The sequence below is a fragment of the Saccoglossus kowalevskii genome, chromosome 2 (assembly GCF_978046115.1).
Source record: "Saccoglossus kowalevskii chromosome 2, keSacKowa6.1, whole genome shotgun sequence".
Taxonomy (NCBI): domain Eukaryota; kingdom Metazoa; phylum Hemichordata; class Enteropneusta; family Harrimaniidae; genus Saccoglossus; species Saccoglossus kowalevskii.
In genome coordinates, this window is record NC_140642.1 from 8,142,170 (window position 1) to 8,161,369 (window position 19,200).

At 35.8% G+C, this 19,200-nt stretch overlaps 1 protein-coding gene across 2 annotated transcripts; it reads right to left on the reverse strand.

Annotated features, from left to right (window-relative positions):
* Positions 1-262: 262 nt before the first annotated feature.
* Positions 263-14,717, reverse strand: LOC144353306 (protocadherin Fat 4-like). Of its 2 annotated transcripts, none has more exons than XM_085490583.1 (14): positions 14,588-14,717; positions 8,136-8,309; positions 7,670-8,038; positions 7,032-7,340; positions 6,581-6,754; positions 5,470-5,778; positions 5,158-5,354; positions 4,386-5,058; positions 4,035-4,203; positions 3,637-3,843; positions 3,059-3,487; positions 2,653-2,927; positions 2,130-2,276; positions 263-1,431 (listed from the first exon to the last, which is right to left on the reverse strand). In XM_085490583.1, exons 1-13 carry the CDS (start codon positions 14,664-14,666, stop codon positions 2,140-2,142), a joined length of 3,501 nt encoding a protein of 1,166 aa, XP_085346709.1. In that variant the 5' UTR covers positions 14,667-14,717; the 3' UTR covers positions 263-1,431; positions 2,130-2,139. The 2 variants fall into 2 exon arrangements, with proteins under 2 accessions (XP_085346709.1, XP_077866006.2); XM_078009880.2 differs by having other exon boundaries at positions 6,581-6,877.
* Positions 14,718-19,200: the final 4,483 nt, after the last annotated feature.

Here is a 19,200-nt window from a genome sequence, read left to right on the forward strand (position 1 = left end):
TTTTTGTGATCCAAATACTTACACTTTAGAGATAAAGAGCAAGTGAAAAGCATATATGTGTATAAGGCCTAAACAGTGGCTCCGAATATTGATATGAATATTGAAGAAATCTAGCGCAGGTTGGCATCTCCTCTGAGCGGTGAGTGCTATCTACAAAGTGCTATCTATTGCAAAGATTCGTGTGGTGGGAAACTATTCGAGGGGAAAATTTCATATCATAATTCAAGCACCGCTTATTCAAAATCACGAATACTTACGCAAATAAAATGTCACACAACTTTATTGCCTCAATATGTTACACTGACTAGAACATCGACAAAATGTTTCACTACATGGCAACTTAAAAAAGTGGTAACAATATCAGACGTACATAACCAGACAGGCGTAACGGATAGATCACCAATGAACTCAGAGGGGTGGTAGAATTTCCTAAAAATACACGGCACGTCGATTATAAGAGAAAAAGTAAATGTGAAAATGAACAAAAAATCATTAAAAATAGTGAAGTGAAGGAAAAAAACGTCATTTCCACCCGAGTATCTACTGGGTCAGCTCTAATTGACTGATACAATCTTGTCAGACAATGTTTGTCATATCGGTTTAGTTCAACACCTATTTTCAGATATAACTGAAACAATGTCACAGTGCAGACAAGATAGTAATATCGCAAGACACGCGCACCAACACAACATTACCGATATCTAATACTGAATGCAAATTGACACAATACAATCAGTGTTAGGCGTATCTCAGTGTGATGGTGGTAAGATACATGCTGTCAACCTTAAATGTCGATACAAGATCTGCCCATCTCTGAGGTTTTGGCAGCCAATGATTGGCTTCTAAGCTGGTTAGTTTTCACTGAGAATGGTGACCAGGAATACGTTTGAGGCCCGACAATGAACATACAGCTAAAATGCTGCTACAGTTTACTTAGGGTTACGCCGAGTTCTGAGTACATATTTAGATTATATAGTTATCCTGTCAGTAATCCTACATCAAGTTAAAATAAAAATCCCAACTCAGTCGAAACAGATCAAATACAAAGTGTGCTTATCCGTTTTATGTGGCGACGGTGGTGTTCTAATTCTAACGTAATGTAAATGAATTACAAGTTCACAATTACAATAATATAATCATGGTATGTGATTGGTATTAAATAATATTGTGTTAATAATAAAATGCATCAGTCATCTCGGTTATATGTGATAAAATCAATTTAAAGCATGACTAGGATAAGGAAAAGTTTCGGGATATTTAGTATTTATATACATTTATCATTGGCTTAGATAGCCAAATCGTAAATAGTTTTGAATACGATAATAATTAGCTGACACAATTATATTATCACCACTAAAGTAGATATAACAGTTCATGGTGGATATTGGTATAATCCAATGTAGATACAACGTCCAGTATCCAGTTAAATCACTGCAAAAATAAACAAATATATTCTAGGTTATTGGGATGGACCATTAGAAACGTTCGGGTGATGGTAGAAAAACTATGCTTTACTTAGTTTAGGGCTAATTTGTTGAATGATCGATTCGCTGTATGTTTATTTCCATGATTTTTTTCCCAAGATATTTTCCTAAGAACATTTTTGTAAATCTGCCATCGCTCCCAGAGTTCTCACTTCTTATGAAGATAAATCAATATTTTTAATGTAAAGACATGAATTCAGATAATTAAATGCAATTATTAGTACAAGCCGGTAGGTAAAGATGATCAAAGAGGCAATTCGGAGATCTAAAATTTAAAAGGTCTGCTATTTTGAAAATAATTATAAGATTGAGGAAATAGGTTTGATAGGACATGTATCGGGCATATTATATACTCTGTGATATAGAGCAATAATATGGACATTCTACCAAAATCATTGATCTTCATTTTGAAAAAACTTGGGCTTCCCATATTTACAATAATCCAAAATTTTGAAGTTGGGCGAATGTGAAGCACGTATGGAAAAGAGTTATGTCATTGTTGGCACCCACTTAAACAGCATCCCGAGTGATCTATAATGTAAACCCGAATCCATTCCCATGCAAAAAGATAATGAGAAAACATGAGTTAATACGAGTCTTGGTTTTATAATAATCGAATTCCTTTTTCCAACGAGATTTGCTAACCTTTTTTATCCTATTTGTTTGACGGCACACTTATCTTACGCCAGGACCTGTTACCCAGAAACAAGTCACTGTTTTCCCGACTATCACCTCCATGACTAACGCTTTGCCGGTGGCCTATTGGTGTTTTCGGGGCGTGATCAACTGAAGCTGCAAATAATGGATTTACGATAATTAATTGTATATATTGCTTTAATAATATTAGACATACCGGCAGATTGTACCGTATTTGGGCATTATATCATTGTTATGTTAATATACAGTTTTTGTATTTTCAAAAGATCGACAGGAATTAGATATGCACATAATTAATGGAAGCCTTGACCGAGTAATAACCACCCGGAGAATTCTTGACATTCTTTATATTCAAATACATGGTGAAATATTATCCTTGATTTCATGTTTCAAGTGGTATCAGCTGAAATCAATTGTATGTCAATAACATGTGTGAAGTCAATTTGCAAATCTTCCAAAGAATTGATTGCCAATTCAACACTATTGTTATTTTAAATGTTGTAAAACTTACCCGGAGGATTACTGATAGTCTCAAAAGCGTGCCCAGATGCAAGCAACTTTCTCGATCCATTAATTTGAGTGCCAGTTTTTGCTTGGCTTGGCTTCTTGTCACCAATGAAGGCATCGAATTGCTTTTTCAAGCTGGCTGCACTTGAGTAACCCCCATTGTAAGACCTGACTTTCTTTTCTGGAGGCGGAGCACGTAGTGGTGCTGGTACTACAATGAGTGTTTCTGCTTTCTTTTTGGCATTTTGATCATCAACAGCTTTTGCAACTACTGGAGTACTAAATTGAAATTAAATTCGATAAGTGTCAATTGCACATGGTTTTGGTACACGTTGAGAGTATTTATTAGTAGTATAATATTAGTTAAATGTTTTTTGAATACATTTGTTTATCAGAATAGTGATACTTACGGTGAAGGTTCTTTCTTTTTTTGTGGCTTTGATCTCCTACATAATGATTTCAAACATGTACACGTGCATCTTTTGCACATACTTGCTAGTCTTGAACAACATCTGTACTTCCGGCAACAACATATCATCAGGAAAATGAGAGGAATAAGAGGCAATAATGACAGAATCCCTATTGTTATAAATCCTTCTAACGTGTCCAACCACCAATTGTAACTATTCGCTGTCTCTACGTCATAAGTTGGTTCTACCTTCACAATAGGAAATGTATCAAACTCTGGACCGGTGATGATTGCTGTTGGAGTACCAGTAGAGTCGATTGTCATTGCGCCTACTAAATCTTGGAAATAAACGAATTCCTTAACTGTGTCAATGTTTGATTGGTATTCTGTAAGGTCACTTGTAAGTGCATATGCTTCAACAACTGCTGAACTGTAATCAATTATGACAGTGATATTATTCAAAACACTTGCCGCGTAGTGCTACATATTTTGTTTTGATGTAAACAGTTTTTCAAATCTAAATTGAATTCCCATTTGATAGCAGAACAATATAATATATACAAGATCGAAATAATTCACCTTTGTAGAAGTTGGCGCGAAGTGACTTGCAGATCATTGTGCTCGTGAACAGTAGATATACGGAAATACCATGGGGTGAAAATACCATTTAGTGTATCAAGAAATTCCTTTCGTTTGTCCATTGTGAATTCGCTTACTGAAATCCCCAGGAATATGTCAACAAGTACCAACTGTGGTATGAAAGTATCGATACGAATTGTGGCAACACTGCAAAAATATAAAAAAAGGGTATTGATAAATAAGCGATGAGTCTATGTACACTTATTCTTTGTACATTCGATAATTGATGTGACAGTACTCAGCAAACAGATTGTAGTATTCTTCTTAGTACCATCTTAAGTTTACAAACACGTTTATGTTACTCTGGTTAGGAAAGTGAAGTAGTAATTAATACTTACTTTGATGCATGCGGTGGTGTTGCATTATCCTCTGCATAACATAATAATAAGTATTTCTGTTCTGGATTCATTTCGTCAGTAATAATTACACGACCATCCGTCTCCATGTTGAAACGAGGGTGTGAGTGATACAGTTTATATGTTATATCACCATCTCCATCACTTCCACCTTAAAATAGCAGGAATTATTTTAATTGCTATATAACACATGACACAATATAAATCAAATAAAGTCGGAAAGTTAGACAACTTGTTGAAATGAACGTATTTTGACTATTACATTTTTGGTGATTCATTCGATTTTAATTATAGGAAAGACGTTCCCGGTTCCAGATACATTAAAAAACCTACTTATATCATCATCTACTGCAGATACACTATTGACGAATGAGTCAACGTCAGCATCAAAGCGTATCTCCCAATTCCAGTATGGCTTATCAAAGAATGGAATGTTGTCGTCCACATTGAGAACAGTCACATCTACTGTCGCCGTGGTCTGTTGTGATGGGGATCCATTATCTGTTGCTACTACGGTGAAGGTAATCATTCCTCCAACTGTCTCTAAGTCAATTGACTGAGTTACAGTAATATCTCCAGTTAGAGTATCAATGTCAAAATATAGACTTGCTGGTTGGATTGTGTATGTGATAAGGTCGGCAACATCATCATCAATGGCCACAACTTGAAGTACCAGCGTACCATATAACTCCATTTCAAGAACAGAAGTTATGTAGACTGATTGGGTGAATACAGGCGCATTATCGTTGATGTTCTGCAGATATATATTGACATTGAGATAATCTTTCCCATCTGATGGATCAGTCACGGTGAATGTAATTGAGAATGGTTGAGGAAATACAGCTTCGTAGTCCATGATTTGAGCTACACGTAGTTCAGGAGTAGAACCCCAAGTAAAGCTGAAGTAGGGAGAATATGTATCTCCGATCATGAAGAAATTCAGGTCAGTTAGTGCATCGTCGACATCAATTACTGCCCAGTTGATTGGTACTACTGTTCCGATAATCTGTTTAATGAACAGGAATCATATTATTAATTACCTATGACTTAATAATTTTGTGCAAACAATAGTTTCATTCATGAACAAATTCTTGACAAAACGAACCTGTTCTTCGTCGATGAGAATGTCTTGATTATCTTCTACAAACCTAGGGGGTTCATCGGTGTTCGTTATATCAACATTAAGTGTACCAGTAGCTGTGAATTCACCATCAGTTGCCTCCAACACAATTATATACTGGTCTATAGTCTCAAAATCAAAACTGGGATTATTGGATATCTTTATACGACAGTCATTGTTTGCTGAAATGAAATTGAAGATTTGTATGTTGTATATATTTTATATACTTATATTGTTTATGTATGTCTAAATAAGCATAACAGTATATGTCAGTTATCTAATGTAAGATGTACTTACTTGTATTACTTATGTAAAATTTTCCTTGCCCACTTGCCGGGGAGACAGTTATGGAATATCTCAGATCATCACCATCTATATCATAACCATCGGCCACATAGATTTCAGCTGAATTGATAGCATCTTCTGGTACAGTAACTGTGGCAGGCAGGTCAGTAATTTCTGGTGGTTCATTTTCATCTGTGATCTGAACCGTTAATTTATGTGGTATCCCAGCATACATTGTGTCATGGCATGTCACAGTAAGTATGTATTCATCCAATGTCTCAAAATCCAAAGTAGGTGAATCGATTACGTAGATAGTATTGGCTGTTGATATACAGTGAAAAAATACACTAATTGATTTAAAAAGAAGTTGGCTGTAGCAATATAAGAGGCCTTATTATAGAAGACAAATTGTCCTGTCTCTATTATGAAAGTTCATTTATTTCGTGTATAAATGTATGAAATAATATATAATGCAATTTTACATAATTACTGTAATAATTCTTTCAATCAACTAGTAAACCACTCTGGTGATATATCTTCTAAACACCCAGATATGTACGTCCATGGTATAGTATATTATAGTGAACATTGATAGAGCTTCGGCGCATTTCAATATTTGTTTCAAATTTATATTTTTGCCTGTATTTGTATTACTTCTACTCACTTGTTTGTCAACACTGGTGAATAGAGTTGTGTTTACTGTGTAACTGTGTAGGTCGTTCTGACGATGATTATACTTGGTTTTATACGTTTGTTTTATATTATATGTTTTCTGCATGTAGTTTGTATAGTCAGAGATTTGTATTTATAGTATATCACAAATTATCATGACATAACATTACTACTAATGATCTCAGAATGACGAGCAGTTCAGAATGCACTTGATTTGAATAACAATATAAAAAGTTCAAATGAATAATAAATAATGTCTGGTTTCGAAATGCTTAAAAATATTCGTTGTTTTAAAACGTACATTGACCGTCGTGGTTTGCCGTTGATTTATTCCTAAAAAGCTAACTACTATCTATATGCATCTACATGTTTAATTAGCATTGACGGGCTAATGTATCTGAATTATTTTAGATTTGCAAGACACGGAATAAACATCCTTGATTTTACTTACTGGTTGTATTCATGTAAAAATTACCATCGTTTGGATCAGAAAACATGACGCAGAAATAATCATCTTCATCGTCATCTACAGCTTGTACAACAAATATGGCCGACCCTCCTGAACTCATTTCACCAATCTGTATAGTGTCGTCTAGATTAGTAATATCGGGACCTGTATTGACATCTGTCACCCAAACATGTAAATCTCCAGTATCAGAAAGACCATCTGGATCAGTGATATATATGGTTACGGTCCAGAATGATCGATCTAAGTAATTTAATCCCGGTGTGACCACCCGAATATTGCCTGTAGAAATATATGCTTAAATGAGACCCTGTGGACATTTTGTCCCGAGAAACCGCGGCATTTATAAAAAGAATGGATAAATAATATCATAACAGTGAATTATTAAACGTAAATATATGAGTAATGAAAGTTAATATTTAAGGATGAACTGCACCTGATATGTCAACTGCGAATGGTCCATTTGACGGTGTGGTAGAAATCATAAAGGTCGGCATAGCTGTTGTTGTGTTATCCTCATCTTCCCACGTCAACAAAAACACATTTCCGGTGGCCGACTCTGGCAGGTAGATAGTTGATGGTAAATTGGTTATTCTGATTGGTTCATTCTCATCTGAGATCACAACCGTTAGAGTAGACGTCGTGGACAATCCATCATTATCAACAGCCTCTATGTATAATTCATAGCTTGGTGGTCCATTTTCGAAGTCAAATCCAGGAAGGTTAGCATTTTGAATTCCTACAGCTGTACAAAAAGAAAAGTATTTATTTATTCATCCATTTGAATTTAGGATAATGAACAACAAAAAATTAGTGTTGCTGTGGTTCAAATCATCACATTCAATAGTACTAGTTACTGAATTATATCTTACATTTTCATTGCGACAAATTTTCACTTGAACCTTTAGAAAATACTCAAACAAATAAGACTCGTGTTAAATGTCATATTTTTGTTAGTGATCTGCTATCATAAATGTCGTTGATGCGCCATGATGTATAACTTAGACACATTTGGAATTATAGAAAATGTTTTATAGAGAATTAAAATAAATATATTATACGAGAAGGTCCTACCTGCTTCCCAGGCAAACAGGTCATACGTAACATTTATAATCTTGAACGGAGCCCCAAACGGACTGCTTCCAACGATATTGAAAGATATATCTGCTGCATATGTGTCATCGTCTGTGGCTTTTACATATTTTACCAATTCTGGAACTGTGGCCAGTTCTCCAATTGTCGCAGTGGCAGGAAGGTTTGTAAATCTGGGCGGACTTTTAGTGTCTATTACTTTAACCGTGAGATTTCCTGTTACTACAGGATCGTTAGGGTCATTTAAATCTGTCACTGTAATTCCCAAAATATACTCTGTTATGACGTCATAATCAAACCCTGGTGGCACTACAGCTCGTATCTGTGCAAAATTGTCCTCATCGGGTGGACCTGTGACCACGGATAGAAACATAAATACAAATATAATGAAACCATGGTTTCAACAATGCTACGCTGTTTAACTATAATAATATATGAGGATAATTACCTTGCACTAGTTCAAATGGAAACGGGACGACAGGATTTGGTAATAATGCAAATTTGTATTGTGCATTGGCACCTTGCCCATTTGCATCAATTGGAGTATAGATAACATCCCCGTTAGCAGCTTCCTCCAACACAGTGACCGTCACTGGAGTGTTCAGGCTGACCATTTCCAGACCTGGGAAATACACATATAATTATAACCTACGTTATTAATCCTTTGATTAGATTATTATTTGGAGTGGGGGGTTCTGTGACTATCTTTTGCCCCGGACAAATCCCATAACCCGGCACCCTATGGCACCTACTACGCTTGCCCATATAGCCATGGTTAATATACACGGCAATACGTTCTATAATAAGAAAACACGATATTGAATCCGTTTTATATATGATATTTTAAAGATCAAGAACGAAAATCATCTTTAGTCTACATATTATGTTCAATAATTAATGTCCCTGACACATTTCTCATAGCAGGAGATTAATGAAACTTGGCTCAGTTATTATTCTTTCTCTACATAGGAACCACCCAGAGTTATGCATTTCTCCCATTGTTTGATGCAGCTCTGGAAACCGTTTTTGTAGAACACCCCAGCTTGGTTCTCCAACCACATCGTAACTTCAAAAATCAAGGCTGCATCATCTGGGAAACGATTTCCTTTCAAAAACAACTTCATGGCTGGGAAGAGATGAAAGTCAGAGGGTGCAAGGTCAGGAGAGTAAGGGGATGGGGGAGGATTTCATAGCCATACGCCCGTGCTTCTGGTCTGGCGACATGCGAGTGGTGGACCAGAGCGGAGCGTTGTCCTGCAGGAGGAGGATACCTATGCTGATCTTGCCCCACCTCTTGATTTTGATAGCTTCTCTTAATTTCATCAAAAGCGTAATATGCTCCTGTAATTGTGGTACCCTTTGCCAGGAAATCTGTAATCACTACTCTGTCCTGGTCCCAGAAGACTGTGAGGATGACCTTGTCAGCGGTGGGCTGCACCCTTGCCTTCTTTGGAGGTGGTGAGTCCAAGTGTTTCCACTGAATTTATCTCTGGATTATAGTGATGAACCTGTTTAATACTGTGTAATCAGTGTTTTGAAAAACATATTCTTGGCACATCTCCAAATTCATCCTCGGGCAATCGACGCGTTCTTGCTTCTGGAAATGCCAGCGTTTTACAAGGTCATATGATGGGGCATCATCGCCATAAGTTTCTTTTATTTCATCAAAAATCTTCTTTAGTGTGCGTCCTTTCAAATACAAAAACCGGATCACTGCGCGACACTCAACTGGCTACATTTCACACCTGATTCAGTTCAAACACCTGTAAATCAGAAACAATTAGTTCCGAGCTGCAACATTTTGCAACATAACCCATAGAGATGTAAATCATTACACATGCAACAACTGGAAGTGGGTCAGGGGCATTACTTATTGAACGCCCCTCGTAGTTCAAGGGTCGTAAACATTATGTTATGTTCAATAAAACAATAACCACTCATACGAAATAGATTCAATCCTCATTTCGTGTCAGGCAGAGTCACCGACGATTCTAGATATAGAGCATCTTTATTTCAGATGTTATAAATGTTACATAGATTGGATAGGAATTATATGTATCGACCACGCCTCCATATTCGAACCCACAATCACATCATGTGCTTATATATACTACCACCAATCACAACTTGATAATGAATTACTTCTAATTTTCATTTTCAACATGATTATTAACTATGACTCTTCGCGTTCCTGATCATCTAAGATACTAACACAGCATTCTAATCTAACATCTCTACGCAATTGTAGATGCCTCTGTCATCGTAATATCGGTGTTTACTAATGGATTACACTCACCATTGAGTGTATCCTTTTAATTTATACAAAACACTCCTCCTACGTTGGTGTATCAGTAAAAACAATACAAATAATTTGTGTGCAACTGAACATCCCGACCAATAAAATATGTGCTGTCAGAATGAACTTGAGCACATCCGAAAAAAACAAAAACAATATTGTTTGAGAAGGTGACCACTCACATCAAACCAACCGTGCGTTGAAGTTCCTATGAGTGTCTCCATATCTGCCGTTCCAAAATGCTGGTATGTTCTTGCTTTTTACTATTTACGGTTGTAAACTATTTTATAACTAGCTATTTTATAAGCTGTGTGACTTTTATATGGTCTGAAGATCGATGTATTTTTGCTATTGAGAGTTGCGTTTGGTAAACTGTCGCCTCATCACCTGTGGACATTACACCGTCTATTGTTGTATTCAAAATCAAGTCAACCACCCTCTGCATCGGGCGACGTTGCCATAAATGAGCTATTGTGCAGTTTAGTCAGATATACCTGTGAAATTGTGCGCAGAAAATGTTAATGACAATGAGGTAGAGAACGCAAAGAAAATATTTGTGAGTAGGCTATCAACGGATACCACTGCGCGAAGTCAAAGATTACATCAATAATTAAACTGAACACTAAAGTAAAGTATGAAAAGTTGAATACGAAATTTAACCCGTTTTGTCATTTGTCATTTAATTATCGAGTGATTATTTCCGTAGGCTGCAAGATGCTTGTTTTTGGCCTGCTGCTGCCCTAGTCCGCAAGTACTACTATAAAGCAAAATAATAATGTCACTCAGCATACTTACTTTCATATAATTGCCGTGGTGTTAAATCGTCAATAAGTGATATTAAGGAACTTTGCGATGCACACGATATTGCGTTATTGCAAGAACACTGGCTCACTCAAACTGAACTGCCTCTTCTTTTAAATATGAACTGCCAGTGCTATGCCTCGAGTACCGCATCTATGACCGAAAACGATAGACTGAGAACTGGTCGGCCGTATGGTGGCGTTGCTGTTTTGTGGAAAAAATCCATCTCCGAAAAGAAAGTCTTCGTTCATATTTCCTGTGTGTTCACCTACCCGTGCATTGCAATGACAACGTGCATTGTTGTATGAGCTATTTCCCGAAAATCAAAAGTATTATTGACGATTGTGGGAGTAACAGTGTACATGTCATTGGTGATTGGGAAAAGGGTCGCCGCTTAATGTTCTGACCATTTTACGTTCTGTCTGACTATGCGATCCTAGACAGGTATACAGATCCGTTTACGCACAGCAGCGAAACTAATCAACAACTCATCTGTAGCTCTATTGTGCAAAAATTACTTAAACGTGCTCTACGTATTTGGCAAAGTTTGGAAAATACAACACGTCCAGACGGTCTAGTCACAGCTATGAAAGATTGTGATCGTAATGCATTCTGGTCTAAGTTTCGTTCTATCAATAGTAACAATACTCCACTGTCTTTAATTGTCAGGGGATACTCAGGTTACGATAGTATTGTGCAATGTGGAAACAACACTATAGCTCATTATTAACTTCAGTAAAGAGTAACTGCGATTATAACAGATTTGTGAGATGGTGGCGTCCCGCGATCAATCTGAAGATCTGCATTATATTGGTATTTCAGACATGGCGAAGGATGTTGATAAATTGCCCATTGGTAAATCTGATGGTGATGATGGTACCGCCGCAGAACACTGAACATGCCAGGGATAGACTCTACTTGATGCTCGCGCTTGTTTTTAATTCACTGCTGATCCACGGTTTTCTTCCTGTGTATTTTATGAAAAAAATCCCGATTCCTATAGTTAAAAATCAAATCAGGTAACTTTACCTATAAGGATAACTACAGGCCTAGTGCTATTTCCAATGTTTCCTCTAAGATTTTAGAAACTATTATCTTAAACAGAATTGGTGGTTTTCTAAACACGAACGATGCTCAATTTTGGTTTAAACCTGGACGCTCTACGGACATGTGTATTTATTCTATGAAAGAAATTATGAACTATTATCGTTCGTATAATAACCCTGTATGTATATGCATTTTAGATGCAAACCAAAGTCAACCATTGCTTCCTTTTAGAAAGTTTATTGACAAGGGTCTACCTGGTTATATTATTCGCATTTTAATTGTTTGGTACCGTAATTAGCTGCTCACTGTTTGCTGGGGATAATTCTACTTCTAATTTGTTTTCTGTTTACAACGGCGTTCAAGAAGGTAGTATTATATCGCCTTTACTTTTCAACATGTATATTGATGATCTCAGTTCTCGTTTAAAGTCGTCTAAAGTGGGCTGCTGCGTGGGTGGGGTTTTTATCGCCCATTTGATGTATGTCGATTATTTGATTATCCCTAGCCCGTCCACCCGTGGTTTGATATTATATATTATCCTAAGAAGTCTGAATGTACTTTATTCCTCGGAAGAATGCTCTTAGAAGCAGTGTGATTCTATCCGTATATCTTGGTGACTCTAGGCCTAAAATTGTGTAGAAGTACGTTTATTTAGAATATGTCGTTACTGATAATTGTATAGATGGTGAGAACATAAAACGACAGATTCGATCATTCTATGACAGAGCCAATATATTGCTTCGAAAATATTTTTGCTGCAGTAGTAATAGTAAAATTTCATGGGTCCGAACTTTTTGTTCTAACATGTATTGCTCACAGCTTTAGTTGCAACAAAGTTAGTTTCATTTTTGCGTATAATAATGCGTTTATTCCCGGCCCAGGAATTGTAGTCCGTGCCAGCGGTATTTTTGTGACCTCTGTCATGAATTTGTTTTCGCGTATCTGTTAACCGACTTAATTAGTTGATTATTAGCGAATTGCTGTGTTATGTCTGTCATCGTTTAGGCCTATTTGAAGTTTTGGACGGAACTTGGCTCAGTGATTTGGAACCAATTACGAGATAATCGTCGCTATTCTGACAGTTGGTATTCATAGTTATTAATGTAGTGAACGATTAATCAAAAGATATGACGTATTCAGTACTTAGTGTGATTGGCTTTATGATTGAAGGTTACGCCCTAGAGTCTTTTTTACTGTTTTGTAATTGGTTAGAGTTTTGAAAATGAATAAAGAGAGTTTGAGTTGATCTTGGCGAATACTCCACGACAGACGCAGTCGAGAGTCCAGTCCAGGGGCGAGCCTTGAGGCAGTCCAGTCTTGGGCGAGTCTTGGTTCAGCCTTGTGAGAGTCTTGGGGACTTTTCCCCAGGGCGCTGTGTCTTATAGAGTGCTCCAAAAGATCGACTAAGACGAGAGTTGAAACGTATTTCGTTGTATGTGCCTTATTTGACTGTAAAGTTAAAGTGACTTTCCCGATCCCGTACCTCAAGGGGACGAGATAGAGAGACGAGACGAGTTTCCCCCCTGACACGTGTGGAGAACCCCGAGAGAAGAGATTTACCCCCTTACACCTCCAACATTCCTACATCTCACACTCGTAGACGAAACATGCATTTTTTACTCTATACCAGTCTAACTAAAAGTGATTATAGAATCGTTGCATTGCTTTTATCATTAGACACGTATTTATGTTCGAAGTTTTATGTTTTGTACCGTAAACTTATGTATACGCCACTGTGACAGCTACGCTAGAATTTAGAAGTGTTTTCTCTTAGTTTGTTTATATACATTGCTTTTTTAAAATATGGGATGTACGACATTTTCCACTTTATATCCTGCAATAAATATTTAATAATAATAATAATAATAATATTTATATATATTATTCATCTATGTCAATTATGCAAACACCTGAAAGAGAAATGCAGGCATTTATAAAACCCCTTTCCATAATTAGTTTATGAGTGTATTTGTCAAAAGTCATACAATTATGATTATACGGTGAAATCCGGTCGGGAAATTAAATGTTCTCATTGGTTAATTAACAAGAACGCACGAAGGAAAATGTGTGCAAATTAAGGAGCCGTTGCTAAGACTGAATAAAACAACAAACAAAATGCATATGTTTACTCGAAATCCGACTAATTCAGACAGAAACTTGATAAACAAGTAATATAAGGGATTACGAACAAAGCTTGCATCATTGAAGTGTATGGAATACGCGGACGGTTGAAAAACATTCAAATACAATGTAAAGTTAATATTGTTTTGTAACCAGCGTACATGACAAAAAAAAAAAAACCGTAGAAATAACCTGATTTATTAGAAGAGTGCGTCGTTCAAATTATTCAGTGGAGTTTCAGTGGTAGAACATTTTTCTTCAAACTAAAATCAAGAATACATCTATCTTATGAAATTAATTATGAATTTGGTTAATAAGATTTTGTATGCAGTGCCACTGTGAAACGAATTATTGCAATTATAGTAAATCTGGGTATTTTTGTAAGTGTGTTTTTTTTTTAAAGTATTAAACCACACTTGCTTTAGTAACAAGCGCACGTATTTTAGCACATATATCGGTACAATATTTACTTTTCATTAATCATGTATGCACTTCAAACAGTATCGATTTTTAATGATATAATATATACAAAATACCTAATTTAAGTAGAAAAAATAAAAATGTTTTATTTTGATCGATAGGAAAATACTAAACAGACATTCGACATTCACACATGAAAGCTGATTATTACTCACCCACAGCAACATGGACGTCTTGAATAAAACCAACCATAAAAAGGAAGGAAACAAGTCGCTTACTTTTTTCCATTGCCATACCGATTTGTTGGATAATACTGTTATACGTTGAATATCATAGTATGGCAAGTAAACTGTGCTGTGCAACACAATATGCTACTTAAATAGCAACTATCTCCAGGTACCCTTAAGGCAGCGAATAAATAGCACTTCCAATATTTCGTGTTTTGTTAAATAAAACTTACGTAATGCAGTAATGGGAGTATTATATATTCATGTTAGAATATTGTGAATGTTCATAACTTGTTAGAGAAGTTATTGTTTTGTAACAAAATAGTCATAGACAAATATGGTTAAGATAGGAAGACTTCAATAAATGTTGTCAACAAAATAGTCATAGACAAATATGGTTAAGATAGGGAGACTTCAATAAATGTTGTGCGTTACAAGAATAAAATGCATAACAGTAATTATTTAAATGAATCTAGATTACCACCCGAGCAATCGTTGAATTCAACAATTGTATGGATAACAATACATCGTATTATGTACAACCGTGGGGTGTGTTTTGTTCAGACATCCACAATCATTTCTCACATCAGTCTTATTACTTGCAATCTCACAGTTGAATTAAAATCCAATTTACATTCAACTAAATAGAGTCTAGATAGCAATAAATACCCACCTGCTACAACCGGCATAGTAACAATTGCATTGAATTCATAATTGTGTACTTCTTGGTTCCTATCATGATTTTAGTGTGTATATGTAACCGTTTTTTAAATTTTACAGAACATCTGTAAAATCTTTTGAAAATTGTTTACGAATATCTGTAAATTTCACTGTAGTGTACTGCCCAATAACAGAGAGAGTGTCACGTGTCTGTATGTAACTCACAGGTATCACAGATATAAATGATATTTTATACAAAAACAACCTTTGGTGTTTTCTAGTTGATTTTTACGACAGCTATAATTAACAGGCTTGTATCTACGTCACAAACGCTGAACACAATCGCCGACGCTTTACAGAGTATATTTGCCAATTAAAGTGTTGAACAATAATGAAAGAACGTTACACAATACCAACAGGCTATTGAGAACTAGTGGGTGAATGGGATAATGGGACTAATTGGATTTTTTAATTACTTAGGTACCTTTTGGTTTTCGGTTCAGTTAAGTTCAGTTCGTTATTTCCCATAAATTCCATCTTACAAAATTGAAAGAAAGTGTTTACAAACTTATGAGAGAGGCCTAGACACTAGAATATAAAGCAGCCACTAATCGAGTCTGCCAGTGATACAACATACACATTTTAATGGGGGGGGGGGGGTTCATAATTACAAGTACTCATCAAATTTCTGAATTAAATAAAATTAATTATAGATAAAATGTGTCTACGAGGGTCGAGGGTAATGGCCTTTTTGGTGTCGAAGTTGTAGTAAACGTCCGAGGCCCAGAGGGCGGAGGTCTGAGTCTAAGTTGTCGTATTTAACGAGGTGGTACTATGATTTTTGTGTTTTTAGGTGGTTTCTGTGTAGTCCCATCGTGGACTATGTGTCACATGGTACTCCTTTTTATAGAAGGACGATGGCACAGCTCTTAAACCCGAGCTCTTTAGTTTAATCCAGGGCATTGCTGATTGAAATATGTAGCATTTTAATACTAACGTTGTGCTCTTTAATATAGTCATTTGAGAACAACATTCTTTCAAACAGTCCTTTCTAGGTAACTGGTTAAAATGAAACTAGTAAACGGAATTACATTCCTGGTAACGGCTGGATAAAAACCGTCCGCTTTCGACGTTTAGCGGACTGTTAGAACAAATGCGACTGAATATAAAGTATATTTTGTTTGTACACAAAATATATATTTTCACACTATTGTTATTTAGTTGATGTATATTGATGCGAATGCCGTCCAGTATTATTTTAATATTGTGTGATAAAATTGTAAAAAGCTTAACAGTAATAATATTATGATACATTGGTGCACGATCGTCTAATGTATTTTGTTTATTTAACAAACAGTTTCAACATTTTCCATTAGTTCTTAACGTGCTGTACATGAACGCCAAGTCAGAAATACGTGGTTAGTCCACATTATAATATCTGCTTAGCTTGTAACGTATAGTTACAACGTCATGATGGAATTACTCACGTTCTTGAATGATATTATGTCGTCGTTTTGCTCTCTGCTATACTATGGTTATTATATAATCAGCTACGTACATGGCAACTACCGACAAGTTTAATATTTGTTTGTATCTCAATGGAGTCATAACGGAAATAGTATTACGTCTGTATCTTCACATCATCATTACAACAATAGAAACTTTCATCTATAACTCTCATTTATTAAAAATATACAGCAAAAAATGCATTACATAAAAGTGATACGAATGTATCTTTAATAATAGTATAGTATCACTATAGTATGAGTTATCACAACATATCAATTTTGTTATGACATAAAACAGCAGTATTCATCCGATGGAATACATTTAATGTAAAACCCAAATGCGCATGCTCCTCGGATTTTCCTGTACGTACATATATTTCGAAGCGCACACGTACTAACGTTCTCATTATTGCTATGTGTTCTGCCAAAATAATGTTATCATTCTATGTTAAATAATACCATATTGTTTTTATCAATGCATTTTTATTTGAACATGCTCGAAAATACTCAAACTTATTCCTGTTAATTATTAACATATACAATTGAAATCATTTAACTACAATACAAAAATATACCTTTAATCTGAAAGGCTGAAGTCTGAAAATACACATTACTGTATCCGAATATAACTCTGTAAATTCTATTATCTCAAATATGAGACTGTCGTCGGTGTTATATGGTTTAAGTACTGAAATGGACAATTGATTTCTTGTTATCGTTTACTCATGTCCGTAAAATGCGCAATAAAAATATTCATATCGATATTATAAACTATATGAAAATAAATATAATCGAATGTTATGAAAAAAAAAACATATAACAAAAATAAAATATGTTTAAATTATAGTTCTATGCAGACGCAAGGAATACGTTTAAAATAGATCCACTGTTTAGAAACTAGAAACACAATCGGTCTTTGAGGCATAGCAGTGTCGAAATCAACCCCTTTACAGATGATGTAATAGATTTGTTTTTAATTATTGTTCTATATTAGTTTAAAACAAATTGAAAATCTCACACCTCTACTTCAAAAATGCTATATTTCAACCTGAAACTGTACACAGGTAGAACATTAGAAACAATTAAACAAAAAAATATACTAGCTGGTTAATTAGCGATATGTCTATATATGTCTTGGTCAACAACATGCTGCCATTACAAACTATGTTACTGCAATTGTAATATGTAATGTTATGATTGTAGTATAACGAAAGTGTTATCACATAATTTTACCAAATTCCAGTATTCAATGACCGGTCGAACATGAAATGCGTCATTCCCCTGGTACGTGAATTAGTTGGCATCGTTACACTCTCGTTACACTCTCGTTACGCATATTTCAGCTTTTATTTCCAGTCTTTGTCTGATATGTGGTTGTCAAGATGATATGTGTTGGTGGTACGTTGTCTTCTCCTTGAGTCCGTTCGGCTAAAACCTGCAGGAAAATGACACATATGACTTATATATTGTCAATGTATATATTTATATAACATCTATATTCTTGACGAAGTCACGCAAATGCACTTAAAGCGCGGTAGTCGTCGCGCTGCGCATGTACGAGATATATGTGTCTCATATAAACAAAGATGGCGACTTTGACTGTTGCGCAGATCAACGAGTACGAACTGAAACGTTTCCAAGCTTTAAATAAGTAATTTGAAGATATCGAAGGAGTCACCGGCGGTAATCTGTGCAAGTCGCGCCCAGGTCAAACCTCATACTTGTGATTTCCATTTGAAGAGCGCATTGGATTGTGGGAAAATCAATGTTTATCAACACAAATGTGGTACATGCGCAGCGCGACGACTACCGCGCTTTAACATTGGTCATATACGCATTAACCATCTCTACTCCTGTGGGAGCACACTATCGGGCATATGCACGATCACAAGTGTCAAAGATCCCCATACGAGGTTTCCAGCCAGAGAGAGGCAGTATATATTGATTCTATTGCCAACGGATACAACATCACGGTATAGCAATGACTGTTTTCCAGACCAACTACTAAATCCAACAAGTAACCTGTAGAATGCTGTGTGGGTAATATTTTTATATTGATTTTTGTTGCATTTGCAGCAAATAGTTACCAAACAATGAGAAATCTATAGGATTGGATATACCTCTCAGCTGGCTTCATATGCATAGTTCAAGACTGCCTAACCGGTGCTTATACCAGGATTTAGTTGCAGCACTGTGGTCTGTGGTTACAGCTTCATTTTCCGAGTAATCACAAAAAATTGACATTACAACTATAGAAAATAAAAGACTGGCACTCCCATACAATTAATAGCAAGTGAAATTCCTGGAATTGAAACATAGATTTTGAAGTCACTGGTGTAGGCATTGAATAACTTCAAGTTGGCATAAAGACGAGGTAGTTTATTTAATCAGTGCTGAACTAGAGGTTGAAATTATAATTAAGTTCGTTGTCAT